Here is a 14578-nt window from a genome sequence, read left to right as displayed (position 1 = left end):
AAGTGATTATATTGGATACATAGCCATCTGATTGCTTTTAATATAGTTTGGTTGCCATAGTGTAATTTTTCGGTTTAGTTTTAATTGTTATAAGTTCCAGTTTTAGTCTTTAATTATTACTGTATGGAGAGCATATGTCACAGGCAAGATTTAGGAAAATTGACTCAGTCTTGTAGACTCAAAATCTCAAGAACTAGTCCCATCAATGCCTCATCAGATAAGCTGATGTTTTAACATTAATCTCAGTTCCTTCACGTGGACTCAAATTGCAACAAATACTAGGAATGACCCACCTATCTGAGCCTGAAATATTAGCTATCTATGTACGTATCATATTGCATCATGGCTCATTGTCATATCAGAAATATATAACCAGAACAATGCACGCTGTCCATAGTCTGCTTTTTGAATACTTAAAGAGAAAACTAATTTAACATCAAATAATGCTTTTATTTGTATGTTTGTTTGGTGGGGTTCTATTTGTGCTTTTACATAAATGTTTTATATACTGATCTCTTTAGGCATGCCTCAGGAAAGCCATCGGGTTAAAATTCTGAATTCAAACATGCAAATGGAAACATTCAAGTAGTAATTTCTTTTTCCTATAACTTAATACTACAAATTAACTATTAATGCTCATATAAGGATAACAGCAATCCTGCCATACGCAATATAAATGAGTCTCCTTGCAGTTTAGTCCCCGCTATCACTACTGTAAGTGAATACTACAGAGGAAATAGAATTTCCTTTGAGGATGAATTAGGACAGACTTGTGGTCAATAATTAAACGCTCTCGATCATATTATGTTTCACCTGTGACAAAATAATGAAGACACATTTGGCTTTAGTCCCATTTAATCTTTTTCTTCCCCCAGCAGAGCATCGATGCAGCTCCTACCAACACAATCTGTGTGTGTTTTGGTTTTTTGTTTGTTTGTTTTTTAAAGAAAAAAGTCTATATGGCAGTTCTGTCTTAGTTAAGTCAGATTCTTCCAAAGATAAATATCACTTTGTGCCAACACAGATCAGCCTTATACCAGGTTCCAAATCAATCACTGGTGAAACTGTTTGTTCCACTGGCACAACAAGAGAAAGCAGCAAACTTGAAAATTAAGCTCATTATTTACACTGAGACATTATTTAGAAAAATCGTCATTAAGAGTTTAAATATAAATAGTGTTTATATTTTAAAGGTTTCCAGGAAAAGTCAAAACTTCTGGCAAAAGTAATATTTATTAAAATGATCAATGACAAGACATCGACAACAATCAGGACCAAACACAGTCAAATTCAACGAAATTGATTTATACGTACAGGAAAATGAGTCTTCAAATTCAAGAATGACATGTGTAAACCTTAAGAATTAAAAAAATAAAATAAAATAAAAAAATAAAAAAAGGTTGATAAAGAAATCATAGAACAAGCTTTCCTCTAGTGTTGACAGAGTGAGTTCACAGTACTGAGATAGTCCGAGCCGACACCTTCGCTGAAAGATCACCTCATCGAGAAAAAAAAAAAAAAAAAAAGTACCCAAAAACCCTGATTATACCTGAACAGGTGATGAGGATCAGTTCTGGTCTGCTTCATTTAAGGTCCAGGAGAGAACCACAGTAATCGTTGAAATATCAGCAGGCCAGAATAACTGAAGTATACATGTACAAAATGATTCGAGACCACAGTGTGTAGATGATCCTTCAAGTCTGAGTCACTGATTAGCGGGATTTATTGGGGAGAGGGGAGGGGAGCGTAAGTCAGCCTTACTCATAAGACTCGTGCAAAAACATAAATGTGTGCAAAAAGCTTAAATAATATTGACTCACATCCCAAAAATAAAACTAAAGTATTCACAACAGTTCATGTGGCACAAGGCTCATTAAAATAACCATGGAAGCTGCAGGAGCTGAGAGTAGTCCTCTGCAGAAATCTAAACCAGACTCTGGTGAAACATAATCCTCCTCCCAGCAGTCAGTCCGCAGCTTAGAAAACAAACAAACAAACAACATCCTGGCACCTGATACCTCACCACAGGCTTCGGGATGCATAACCACGAAGAAAACATGGCATGTGCCTGGGGATGCCCACATGGCAACATCTGTGGATAGCAGAGGTATCCTCTGAGACAGTTCAGTGCTTCAGTGTCGTTTTACCCACAGGGACAGGTGCTTTGTAGTCACCAGGTGTGGCTGCGTCACTGCTGCGCTGCAGTGTGATTGGCTGTTGCAAAATTCTGTTGCAGCATCACCAGTGAAGTACGAAGCTGCAAGGAGAACACGTACAAGACCAGCTGAAGACCTGCATTAGGCTTTGAGCTAACATAACAGACTACCCCCACATAACAGACTACCCCCCCCCCCCAAAAAAAAAACAAAAACAAAAACAAAAAAAACAAAAACCCAGATGTGTTCATATTTCTTCCAACTCTTTAGGTTTATGGAGCCTAAATGTGAATCACTCTAAAAAGCTGTGTAAATCACAAGAGTGCCATGATATTAAAACTGTTCTATATTGTATAAGTCTGCATTTAATGGAAAGAGAACAAAGACAACATTTATTTACATTTCTTAATACAGGATAAGATATGTTCAAGAGATCAAGCCTTCCTTGTCAGATTCTTTAATTTTATAATGCTCCACATATTTTCGACATCTGGAGTGAGAGCAGGCAAAGAGCTGCAGTCTCTCTGCAGAAAGTGGTTTGCTTATCCTGCTCATTTAGCAATATTGGTGCCTTCACAGATGGCCATAATTAATTACTCTTATCTCAACTCCACCACTGTATATAGCTATTTAAATGTTTGAAGTTCTCACAAATTTAAAAAAAAAAAAAAAAAGCATATCTTTAGTAAACATGAATCCAAATGTCAGTCTGCCATTTTTCAGGATTTTGGTGCCGTATTGTTTGCAAAGATATGGGAGAACTGCAGTCAGGCTGAAAGACGACACTAAGAAACAGATAATTCCTTTCTTTCCTTACTCGTGCCAATGCCACGATGCTCTGCACTTTAATACAAGCACATGCTTTGCAATTTAAAACAGACCCCATCACAACAGAAACTCATTGAACTATATAAATGTCAGCTGTTAAATGTGCAGTTCAGTCTTGTCACTCAGGATTTTGAGTAAGTCACTGACAGGCAAAAAAAAAAAAAAAAAAAAAAAAAAAAAAGGGGCCTTCGTAATATGCAAAAATGAGCAAATCAAACCAAAACAGAACAAATCTAAACAAAGGAAAAATATTTACATTTGATTTTTTGATGAACTGGTCTTTTAAACAACCTACCTGTTCTAAGAGGTTAATGGAGTCCTGAAGTACATTTTTGAGTAAGCGCAGCTCCTCTGGAGACCTCAACGCTGCTCCCAGTTTGGATCCATACTCAGCAGCTAAGCTGTTAAATAACAAAAGGAGGAATTCATTCTCATGTGTAAGGTATTTTTGCTACAGAAGAACCAGAAACGGAAACAAAGTGAAGAATGTGAAAGAAGGCCACTGATGTCCCTTACATAACACCAAAAATTCACAGAAGCAGACAAGCAGACAGTTTGAACACTGAGTCATTAAAACAAGAGCTCTCTTGTGCTGTATGTGGGTTGCTTAAACAGCCAGACAAAACTGGAGGAAGACGAACCCCTTCCTCTCGTCCACCCACACTAAGACTTCTGCTTTCTGAGAGTTTGTGGCAACAGCTATTACAGGTACCATCTATGAACAGTCCTCGGTTATACGCAGGTCACAAAGAAGCAGTGGGAAGTCAACTGACCTGGCCTCGCTCCTCTCCCTCAGGCGATGCTTTGTAGTCAGATACATGCGCTGGGCCACATCCTCCATGGCCCACAGCTTAAAAAACAAGCCTAGATTCAGCATCGTCAGGATCAGCAGACTGTAAAAAAGGCAGAAGGTATTGAGTAATCTGACCAACAGAGCAGGCAGGCGGAAGTGACTAAAACTTTTTTTTTTTTTTTAAGTCAAAACAAACAGTTATCTTTCTGTGTGTGCATGTGCGTGTGCGTGTCTTACATCACACTCATCCCAGCCACTATCGTTGTGACATTCCATCGATACGGACCTTTCGTATCTACAGGGCCTGAAATACAGCAGCAAACATCAACACAACAGTTTTTGACTAGCAGTCCTATGAGGATAATATTGCACTCCGAGCACATCGCATTTGTCAAGACATTTCCTCTTAATGACAAGCAGTTTTTTGCTTGAGGTATAAAAGTTGTTCTCTGAGCGTGTCAAAAGATTGTACCATAACTCTACTTAAGATGACACAGTTATGACAGGTTTGAGTCTTTCCTATTCAAAGTGTACAGTAAAAAGTGTATTAAATGTCTAAGCCCACATTAAGGATTACTTGAATCCAGTTTAGGCCATTACAATGAAAATATCAACTTTAAGTGTTTAATTCTAAGCCAAGCACAGTTATAATGATCCCACCACCCCATTTTCATAAACTGTAGTTTCACTATTAAAAGGCGTCAGTACCCATGTTGCCTTCTCTGTGCTGCTCAGCGTCGTGCCTATACTGCTTTTTGGGCTTTGAATGCTCTGCCAGAGTCCGGCTGTAAGTCCGCCTCCTCCTGCGAAGCCCACCCATCTTCCCCGCCTCTCCACCTCCTTGGTTCATCTCTGCTTCCTCCTCCAGCAGTTCTGCTTCTGTGTTGTGTAATCACAGGGCAAAACCAAAATAAATAAATAAAAGGAAACAGGTGGGTTAACTTAGCAAAAGCAAAAGTAATCAGCATGAACGGCCTGGCCCGTTTATGGTCATGCCAAAACATCTCAACACTGTATTTTCCCAAATGTTTTTTGGCAGATATGAGATGTGCGTATGTGTTATTTGTGGTCAGCAGTGGTTTTCTTCTTGGAACGCCGTTCATGTATGCCAATTTCCCCCAGTCTCCTTATTGTTAAATCATGAACTCTTAACCTTAACTGAAACGAGTGAGGCCTGCTGTTCTTTTACATGATGTTACAGGTTCTTTTGTGACCTGGATGAGTTGTCGATTTAAGTCAGCGGTCCCCAATCCCCGGGCCAGTACTGGGCTGTGAGTCGCTTGATACTGGGCCACGAGAGATTAGGCTCGGGTGCGAAATTTATGGGTTTCAGGATTTTAGCAGTTTTTAATTGTCATTTTTTTTTTTTTTTTTTTTTTATAAATAGTTTTTATCATTAACTCTGTTTCCCTGGGTCTTTTTTCTCCATGTGTTATAAATAGATCTTTTTTGGAACCAGTACTGGTCTTATTTTGTTGTATTTATCCACGACACCTTAAAAGCCGGTCTGCGAAAATATTGTCGGACATAAACCGGTACGTGGTGCAAAAAAGGCCTCTGATTTAAGTCATCTAATTAACTTTGGTAGGCCAGCCCCTCCTGTGAAGGTTCACCACTGGTCCAAGTTTTCTCTATTAGTGGGTAAGGGTGGTCCACTGGAGTCCCAAGGCCTTAGAAAGGCCTTTATAATCGTTTCCAGACTGATAGATGTCTGCGACTTTGTTTCTCATCCGTTTCTTTAGATGGTGCCATGATGTGTTCTACTACTGACAAACAGGGGTGTTTAGACTTTATATTTATTGCATTAACAATAAACAACCCCCTTGTAAATGTACACAAGAGATGAAGATGCTTTCAAGCTTTAATGGTCTTAAAACAACTGATAAGAGCAACTTGATTCTGGCCATATGGCCTGCCCCTGCTTCTCCACTTACAGATGCAGCAGTAATATGATTCACTGCTGTAGAGCCCGGTGCGTGTTGGAGCCTTCGTTCATATCAGATCAGGGAAAAGAAAATCACAGGCTGAAGAAAGGAGACAGGCAAGTGCCCTCTTCTCCCTCCACAGCGTGGAGATGAGGCCGTCTACTCACCCAGATGCCGGAAATTCTCTTCTATGCCGCTCCAGGAGTTTTTGGTAATAAAGGACTTCACGAGGCCCCATGGCTGCTTCTTGTACTTTACATCGGTATACACCCTGATAACGTGACAGAGTAAAATCCAGTTAAGGAGAATAAAAGTAAAAGTCAGACTCATTGATAACATGGTTAACTACACAAATAATGTGTGATGAAGATATACTTTGCATCAAATTAAACAAAGCCTCTGCATTAGCCTTGCTTGCTCGACCCGGTGCTCAAATCAGGAACCAGTATTTAGACAAACCCGTGAAATACTGGGAGATAATGGCGTGTTCAGAAGAGACCAAATCTGAACTCTTTGGATGGCACAATACACGCCATGTTTGGAGTTCAAAGGCACTCCATATCACCCCAAAACTAGCAGTGAAGTTTGGAAGTGGGAACATCATGGTGTGAGGCTGTTTTTCAGCATATGGCACTGGCACGCTTCATATAATTAAAAAGGAAGGATGAACGGAAAAGTGTGCAGAGACATTCTTGAGTAAAATCTGCTGCCATCTAGCAGGATGAAGACGATGAAATGAGACAGATCCAAACACACTGCCAGGGAAACTAGGTTGGTTTCAGAGAAAGAAAATACAGCTGCTAGAATGGCCCGGCCAATCACCTGACCTGAATTCAATTGAAAGATCTACGGAAAGGACTAGGAGGTCAGAGTTCATAGATGAGGCCAACACAACCTCCAGGACTTAAAGACTGTAGAAGAATGGGCCAAAAAAACCCAAAAAAAACAAAACACATTTGAGCACCTGCCAAGGAGTCACAAAATCATATCTTAGCAAGTTGCTAATGTAATGCAGGACTAACACAGAGAGGGACGACCTTTAATGCTCACATCCACAGTTAACCACCAGTTAACACCATTAATGTTCTGGGACTGTGGGACGAAACTGGAGAATCCAGAACCCTGTGAGGTGACCATCCTAACCACCGCACTACTCCGTGCCTAAATGTAAAATGGTTATGTGCAGACAACACTGGTTCATCCACTGAGTTAGAGCGCGCGCGCCCCCCCCAAGCTTGAAGAAATTATAGGTCTTTGTTAAGTGACTAAAAAATGCGATCAGGTAGAGTATAAAGTCTGTAGAGTTACTGACTCATAATATAAATATAAGGACATGAAAGGTGGGTGAAGGTTTTTACATGGCGCAGTATCTCATTAGGATATAACTGTGCGTTTACCACTTAATAAATGTTAAAATTGCTAGTTTTGTACAGTTTAATATGAAGTACACCTAGCTTTGTCTAAGTGTAGTGCCAAATAAACCGGACCCAGAAAAAAAGTTGACACTTTACCTTAGTCGACATTTCCTTTTAGAGTTACTCATGATGTAGTAGCGGGTTTGAGTGTAGAAGTAGTCATGATAGGGAACGTCATGTGTGTACACCTCCGAGTTTATGAGGTAATATTGACCATCCCTGGATTCTTTGTACAGCGTCTGACAGATAATAAAGTACAAATAAGCAGCCAGGCGTAGTTCAAACAACATTAACATATAAATTAATCAATTTGAGCTTGAAAGCGTCATCCACGCTGATGTAAACACACCTGGTACTCTGTAGCAGTGGAGAACTTCCCAATCAGAGGGTTGTTGATGGTTATTGTGTAGTTCAGACTCCGCTTCATGTTACCAGAAGAGTCTTTTTGCCAGGCAGTAGAGGTGATATCTGAGAACACAAAAGGCAACCTTGAATACTGTGCACACAAGAGCTTTTATTTGCTAGATCTGAATGAAAACTTTTTTCTTTTTTTAAATAAAAAGCCTTACTGGTTATCTTCCGGGCATCCATAAACCTGCGTATGAAGCTGGAGTCGGTGAAGAGAATTCCAAACATATGTTTTGCACCGATGTGGAAAACCCGGTTCAAATACTGTCGACCGGACACCTGAGACAGACCAATGCGGTCCTCCACTGAGGAGAGAAGAGAGGAAGAAAGATATTAAACCACAAAAAACAAAACCACACGTTTTAAGCACGCACCAGGCCCTGAGCGGCATCTTGTCACCTTCTTCTTCGCTTTCCGAGCCGCTTTCCTCAGACACGCCGTTCTCGTTGGCGTTAAGGTCAAAAGAAAGGGAGGAGCGCTTGGAGACGCGCTCCGGGACGAGGCGGTCCAGTTGGGGAGCCGGACTGCGCCTTTGGGATGGGGTGTTACGAAAGTCCTCCTGCAAGAAGACAAGTTTTTTGTGTTTTTGTTTTCCTTTGAGGTCTGTTATAATAATTGGATCTGAGGTGCAATTATGGCTAGTTTTGTCATAATTCTTCCAAAAATAAGATGGATATACAGTTGCAGTATTAAAAACGTGATTGCTTAAATACCAAGTTGGGCGAGTTCTGTGAGCCAATAGGGGAAGGCATTTCTTCCCCTTGAGGTGTGGAGGTGTCCAAGGGTCCATTTTCCACTTCAGGGATGCGGAGGAAAGGGGGCCGCTCTAGTCTCCCTGGACTGTCATCTCCGCCAGGCCTGGCTGTCAGGCTGCAAGCAAACAAATGGGCGACATCAGATTCTAAACATGTCATGTGGTGCGTGTGGCTGGAGATGGAGGTGTAGGTGCGTTTACCCGGTCTGCATGTTTGATTCTGCTATTATCGGTGAGCTATCCATCTCTTCATAGCTTAAGCCAAGATCAAAACCATAATGCTGTCTAACCGTCTGCCATAACTCGTGGCTGGTCAGAGACTGAAAGAGATGGGAAAAGGCAAGTCAACCATGACGTTTTGCTTGAAATGAATGACACGTGAGGTCTTTACCTAGGAGATAAGCACACAGACACACAAAGGAAGAAAAGAAGAAAAAACTCCCAAACTGATCAAGCAAACCTGCTGTATTATCACCATGGGCGACAAACTGGCTGACCTTATTATCTCTGACCTGCATAGATACTCATCTTACACTTTGGCATTAACCCTTGGCAGACAAAGGTTCAAAAGCAAACTACGTCAACAAGCTTCCATACAGTGTTAATAAGCGGGACCTTCAGTTTTTAGACACAAAACAGTGTTACACAAACAAGATCTTCACTTCAAAATAGATGAACGAGATTATTGTAGACCCGTTTATTCCACTGGAAATTTACGTGTTTTTGTCGAATGAGAACGAATTATTGTTTCACGTGAAACCCAAAAAAACGTTTGAGATCCGTACACGCAGGTTTTACTTACGCGTTAAAGGACAACAATCCCACAGCTGCGAGCGTTAACTGGCTCCCAGGCAGTGATCAGTGACCTGGACGCACAGCGCACTCACATTCAGGAAGTAGACAACTCAAGCGAGTCCAAGACGCGCCGCCCAGATTTGCTCCAGTGAAAAAAGGTAAATAGAAAGCTTTTTGTACCTCCCGTTCTCTTATTCGTGAAACAGCCACAGGAAGCTTCTTTATTTTTGTTAGAGTAAACCCTCTGACAGTTTCAACTTCAACACCAGCGAAGCGTCAAGTGCGACTGGAGGCCAGTCGTCAATGCAAATCAGCCGTCCTGGCCACACCTGCAGAGGTCAATGAACTTTTATATTCAGGTGTTTGCGCTGCAGATCCCAGGAGACCCACACCCACGAGAAGAGGCTGCCATAGTGCCAAGGCAGAGGCTAAAGACCGATGACGGGATAGTCCAAAGTTCAGCGATTAACAAATTAATCAGTGCCGATACCAAAGCGCCTTGAATGGTTCTCATCTTAAACCCTATGATAACCATGCTGGTTATTTTAGTCTCAATACCCAAAACAAAGCTACTGCCTTAACCTGAGTGGAATTTTCCGCATTCATCTCACATTTGAATTAATTTGATCACTTTCAGGAAAAGGAAAAAAAAATAGATATGACGACAATAGTTTCAATTAAAACAAACAAATAAAAAAAAACGTTATGACCATGTATAAAATCTAAATTAAAAAAAGTTGGGGATTAAATGCTGTACAAATCACTTAAAGCTTAAATTAAAGAAAAATAGTATTAAAAACAAAACACAAAACGTTTAATTTTGAATATGAATCTTGCCTTAAATCAAACCTGTTGTGCTTTTTTTCTACCTTTTATATTTTTTATTATTGGGCTCTGTTAGAGTGGCTTTCCTGACGCCATAATAAATAAATTATATGTGGCCTTTATCATTTACTTTCACTGACATTTTGAGTGCTTGTACCCTTTCTTCAGCGACAGTATTGCAGCTTGCAAGTTGGGGTTTAAGAGTTGACTTGCGAGTTCATTTTGAAGGCTCTGCACTTTAGTAAACTTTGACGTTTCACCCTTAAACTTTGGAAGCAGCTGATATGCACAACATATTTCTTATTTACGGACTTTGCATGTCCAGGTTTAACACAAGTGAGATATCGTTAATTTTACTATGAAAAAAAAAAAAAAATCCGGACAATACAAATAAAACTGTTCTTGTTTATTCTTATTTGTTTACCTTTATTACACAGGAAGTGGGTAAAAGGTGAAAGCTGACTTCCAGTGGGTTTATTTTAAAAGTACATCCCTCATTTACATGCAGGTTAACACATGTAAATAAAATAAAACCCTCGTGTCTGCTAGACTCGTGAACAAACACCGGTGCTGTGTGCAGATGGTTAACCCTACACGCAATGACTAAACAAGACTGATTACCTCAAAGGAAGACCGTTTGTGGCTGGGGTAGTGGAGCATGATATGTACTCTGAACTGATTAGATAAATGCTGCATAAAGTCACAGGACCACTGGTGTTTTTGGAGGAGTTGCGCACAGCAGTGCTTTTGGAAATGACTACAAAACATGAACTAGTGTTGGACATAGACATGAGTACTGTACCGATTGGGACAATGTGCTGTTGCAGGTAACAACAGGTGGTCGAAGCAGGGCCTTACCTTACCCAGCAGCGTGTTTTGCCACATGCGAGAAAATTCCCGGTAGCTTTTCTCTCTTGCTGAGAAGGAAGTGAAGAAGAACTGCGAGTGAAAATACAAAGAGAGAAACAGAATATAAGCAAATGTGTGTTTTTCATATGTTAAACCAGCTCTGAATGATTGCCGTTTGGTACCTTGTCTGTACTCGTGCAGATCTGGATGGCGTTGGGAATGAATCGAGCAGTTTTCTCTCTCGTCATATTTGTGATGTTTTTAAGTGTCAGAGTGATCTATTTAAAAAATAATAATAATAGTGAAAGGTTAATGTGCATGCTTGAAGAACAAATATCAGTGTCATCTGTTAACCAATGCAAATATCTAATCAGCCAATCACATAGCAGCAACAGTAGATTTAAGCATATCTACTGAAATTCCAGTCAGGTGAGTGGGGGAGAAAGGTGATACAAGTGACTTTGGTTGTTTATTCCAGATGGACTGGTCACAGTGTCAGAAACTGCTCATCTGCTGGGATTTTCTCCACATATCTATCATCAGTGAGTTTAACCTCTTGGGTACAGTGATACTGAGAGGTCAAACACACTGCAACTTAAGAAAACGCCAGCAAATAGTTTACACCCTCCTCCTGCTGCTCTCCATCCTTCTCTTCAGTGTTATTACCTTTGTTCCACGAAACACATTGCTGTAGAAACAGACCCAGTTCACTGAGAGGTAAATGCGTCCCTGTAGAAGTATATCCCGCTGGAGGGCACACGGATAATCTGAGGAAAAACACAGAAGAGCGCTGAAGCAGACACGCCATGCATATAAATAAATGTCTCTGACCTGTGTTTGCCGTTTTTAGGTTTCAACTGCATTTGGAATAAAGATGAGCATTTTCACAGAGTAACTTTTTTGTGAGCAGATCTCTTTTTATCATTTAAAGTATTGAACTTAATCAAACAAACAAAAAAACTGGTGCTGAAATGCAGTGCTCATTAAATTGTTACAACTATGGGTTTCTGGCTGTTGCTAAAAGCTCGAGAAATGATCATTGTTTATGTGACTGGAGGTTCCTGAGCAGCTCTAACATAATAAATGATGTGCACAGTTTACAGAAATTAAATGATGCAAAGACGCCCATAGAGAATTGAATGTCATGACACAAATAAAATAAATATTATGATGCATTTGGATATAAAGAATGGAACTGATGTACACAACGAAAGACCCAACAATGGTAGCCTTTTCAACTCACCCACTAGGAGTCTCTCTGTTTCAGGCAGCTCTTTGAACAGCTTCTTAAACTCCTCGAGCCTCTGTTTGTAGGTTGGCACAGGAGGCTGAGGTGCCGCGAGGCACTGTGTCTGAATGTCAGAGCTCTGACAGAGGAACAGTTCACATTAATGACACGAGGACTTTAATGCAGAGCAAGAATTTGTGAAAGAAACAACAAAACGATGAGATCTGTAAAACCGAGATTAACATGTGTAGACAGGCATGATAAAATAAAGAACATCTCCAGATGATGAGCAGATTTATGAGCCTCAGAGAGGAAACAGCAATCACACCTTTGTGCTGGGAGGAAACATGGCCTCCCACAAGGGGGCAGTGAAAGATTTTCCATTTCACAGTTTATGGCACTGATGAGAGCAGCAGCAGCTTTATGTTAGTTGTATTGTTTCCTTACATCTTCATCTGAGCTCCACCTCAGGTCCGGCAGTGAGGTATCATCTGTGATGTCATCACTGCCCACTCCTGACCGGTTGGATACCTGGTCCATCTGCTCTGCTGCGCTCCTTAGAAGCAAAAGTGCATTGATATATGTGGGTTTATACATTTGGCTATGCCGTAATATGCTATGTTTAAACTATTCGTGCTTTAGCGTTATCGCTTTAAACTTTGATTAGCGGGTGTCAGGACAAGGCGGAAAGCGCTTTTTGGAGGGTTGAACTTTAATAACCTGCAAAATGTCAACAAACATCGGGTCCGCTGGGGAGGTCATTATCGCCTCAACGGAACTGGTTTGACTAGAGAGCTTAGTGAGGATGTGCAGGCATGCCACTGAACAGAAACCTGCACGATCTCGTGGTAAACTGGAAAGCTTACCACGAGCTTACCTTCGGTAAAAGGGCAGGTTTTGTGGCCACAAGTTAAAAGTTGACAGCAGAAAAAAAAAGTCAGGACTTTAAAGCAGCATCCCCCTTTTCCCGTTCGCCGAGATAGAGATGAGAGATGGGAGCTATCAGCTGATGTGCAGCCAAGTCAAACAGCTCAAGTTGATAAAAGACTATCAAAGATCAGATACTCTGTTATCAAGCTTATATTTACATCTCCACGTGCTCTCTAATGAGCGCACTTACCTGTCACGTAGTGGACCCAGGATTTCTGCTATGTGTGACTGAGGTTAAAATAAATAAATAAATAAATAAAAACGCAGCCGTTTGTCCCACACAACTCCGAGGCTCTCCCGAGTTTAAAGTGCTCTTGGCACGCCTTCCTGCAGGTGCATCTTATCCAGCCCGGGGAGCATTCCTTAAGGGAGTTGTCATCTCATTGGTGGTGACGCTCATTGGGCTTCACTCAATTACTTAAATCTTCAGAAAGGCCCCTCCCTCCTTTTATTTTAGTAATCCTCCAGATGAAAGGTTGAATTCAATTATAGCCATTTGACTGAGTAGCGCATTGTGATTTTTTTTTTAAGTATTTCAATTTCAGGTATACCTGTTTACTGTTCCTCAGCCAATCACAAGGCAGCAGCGTAATATATTTACACATGTAGACATGCCCAGGATGCCCAGGTTATTTACGTGACTGTGAACGTGGCAGTCCTTTTGGTCTGACTATTTCAGAAACTGCTGATTTTCCAGCCCAACTCTCTCTAGTTCACAGAAAATATTCTAAAAAGAGAAAATATCCAAGTAAAAATGTTTTGTTAATGCCAAAGGCAAGAAGAAAATGGCCAGACTGCTTTGAGGTGACAGACAGGTGACCGTAACTTTACAAAACCACTGTTACACTCAAGGTTTGCAGAAGAACATCTCTAAGCACACACATGTGAAACCTTGAAGCAGATGGGTTACAGCAGCAGAAGACCACACATGGTGCAGGTCTTGTCAGCTGAGAGCAGGAAACTGAAGCTACAATTTACATTTTCACCAAAATTGGATGATAGAAGACTGAAAAAAAAATGTTTCCTTGTCTGATGAGTCTTGATTTGCGCTGCGACATTTGGATGGTAAGATCAGACTTGAGCATAAACAGCATGAAATGATGTATCCCATCATGCCTTGGCTCAATCATTCAGGGTGCTGCTGCTGGTGTAATAGTGTGGGGGCTATTTTCTTGGCACACTTTTGACCCCTTAGTATCAATTGAGCATGATTTAAGACAACAGCCTACCTGAGTATCAATGCTGACCGTGTCCATCCCATTATGACCAGTGTACCCATCTTCTTACTGCTGCTTCCAGCAGGATAACACACCATTTCAAAGCTGAAATCATTACAAACTGCTACCTTGAACTTGACAATGAACTCACTTTAACGCTTTATACTTTGAGGTACAAATTATGCTACTTATTTGAACTATTTTTATTATGTTGTGTTTAACTTGATATTTAACTGCTAAATGTACATGAGATTAAGACTATTTTATATTAGATTACAAGCACTAAGATTCAGCTGTTGTTTTTAACCAGTAGTAATTAAGGTAGTTAAAATGTTACGCAAATAGATCCTGAGGTCAGGAGACTACACAGTATGTGTGATATGTGGGGAAACCAGTTTAACAGCTCCAGCAGTATCATCAGAAACAATGAAGTCAAACAGGCGACGACACCACAA

General features: G+C 40.7%; 1 protein-coding gene across 1 annotated transcript; it reads right to left on the bottom strand.

The window, feature by feature from the left end:
- Positions 1–1214: 1214 nt before the first annotated feature.
- gramd1c (GRAM domain containing 1c) lies at positions 1215–13227 on the bottom strand. Its single transcript, XM_084939336.1, has 18 exons — positions 13097–13227; positions 12424–12532; positions 11992–12115; positions 11415–11515; positions 10931–11026; positions 10758–10838; positions 8481–8599; positions 8239–8395; positions 7925–8084; positions 7687–7830; positions 7467–7585; positions 7214–7356; positions 5870–5973; positions 4486–4656; positions 4015–4081; positions 3758–3877; positions 3280–3385; positions 1215–2257 (listed from the first exon to the last, which is right to left on the bottom strand). The coding sequence occupies exons 2-18, from the start codon at positions 12514–12516 to the stop codon at positions 2189–2191; spliced, it is 1974 nt and encodes a 657-aa protein (XP_084795462.1). The 5' UTR covers positions 12517–12532; positions 13097–13227; the 3' UTR covers positions 1215–2188.
- Positions 13228–14578: the final 1351 nt, after the last annotated feature.

The sequence above is a fragment of the Perissodus microlepis genome, chromosome 9, assembly GCF_051167445.1.
Source record: "Perissodus microlepis isolate ML-2025 ecotype Zambia chromosome 9, ASM5116744v1, whole genome shotgun sequence".
Lineage (NCBI taxonomy): Eukaryota > Metazoa > Chordata > Actinopteri > Cichliformes > Cichlidae > Perissodus > Perissodus microlepis.
The sequence above is the reverse complement of the archived record's forward strand: the minus strand, read 5'-3'. Positions and strand labels throughout refer to the sequence as shown.

Excerpts from the sequence above, each read along its gene's own strand:
- gramd1c (XM_084939336.1), bottom strand. The coding sequence starts at position 12,516 with ATGGACCAGGTATCCAACCGGTCAGGAGTGGGCAGTGATGACATCACA. Across the intron at positions 12,116-12,423 it reads GGTGGAGCTCAGATGAAGAT|AGCTCTGACATTCAGACACA; the intron begins GTAAGGAAACAA and ends TTCCTCTGTCAG. Across the intron at positions 8,085-8,238 it reads CACAGAACTCGCCCAACTTG|GAGGACTTTCGTAACACCCC; the intron begins GTATTTAAGCAA and ends GTCTTCTTGCAG.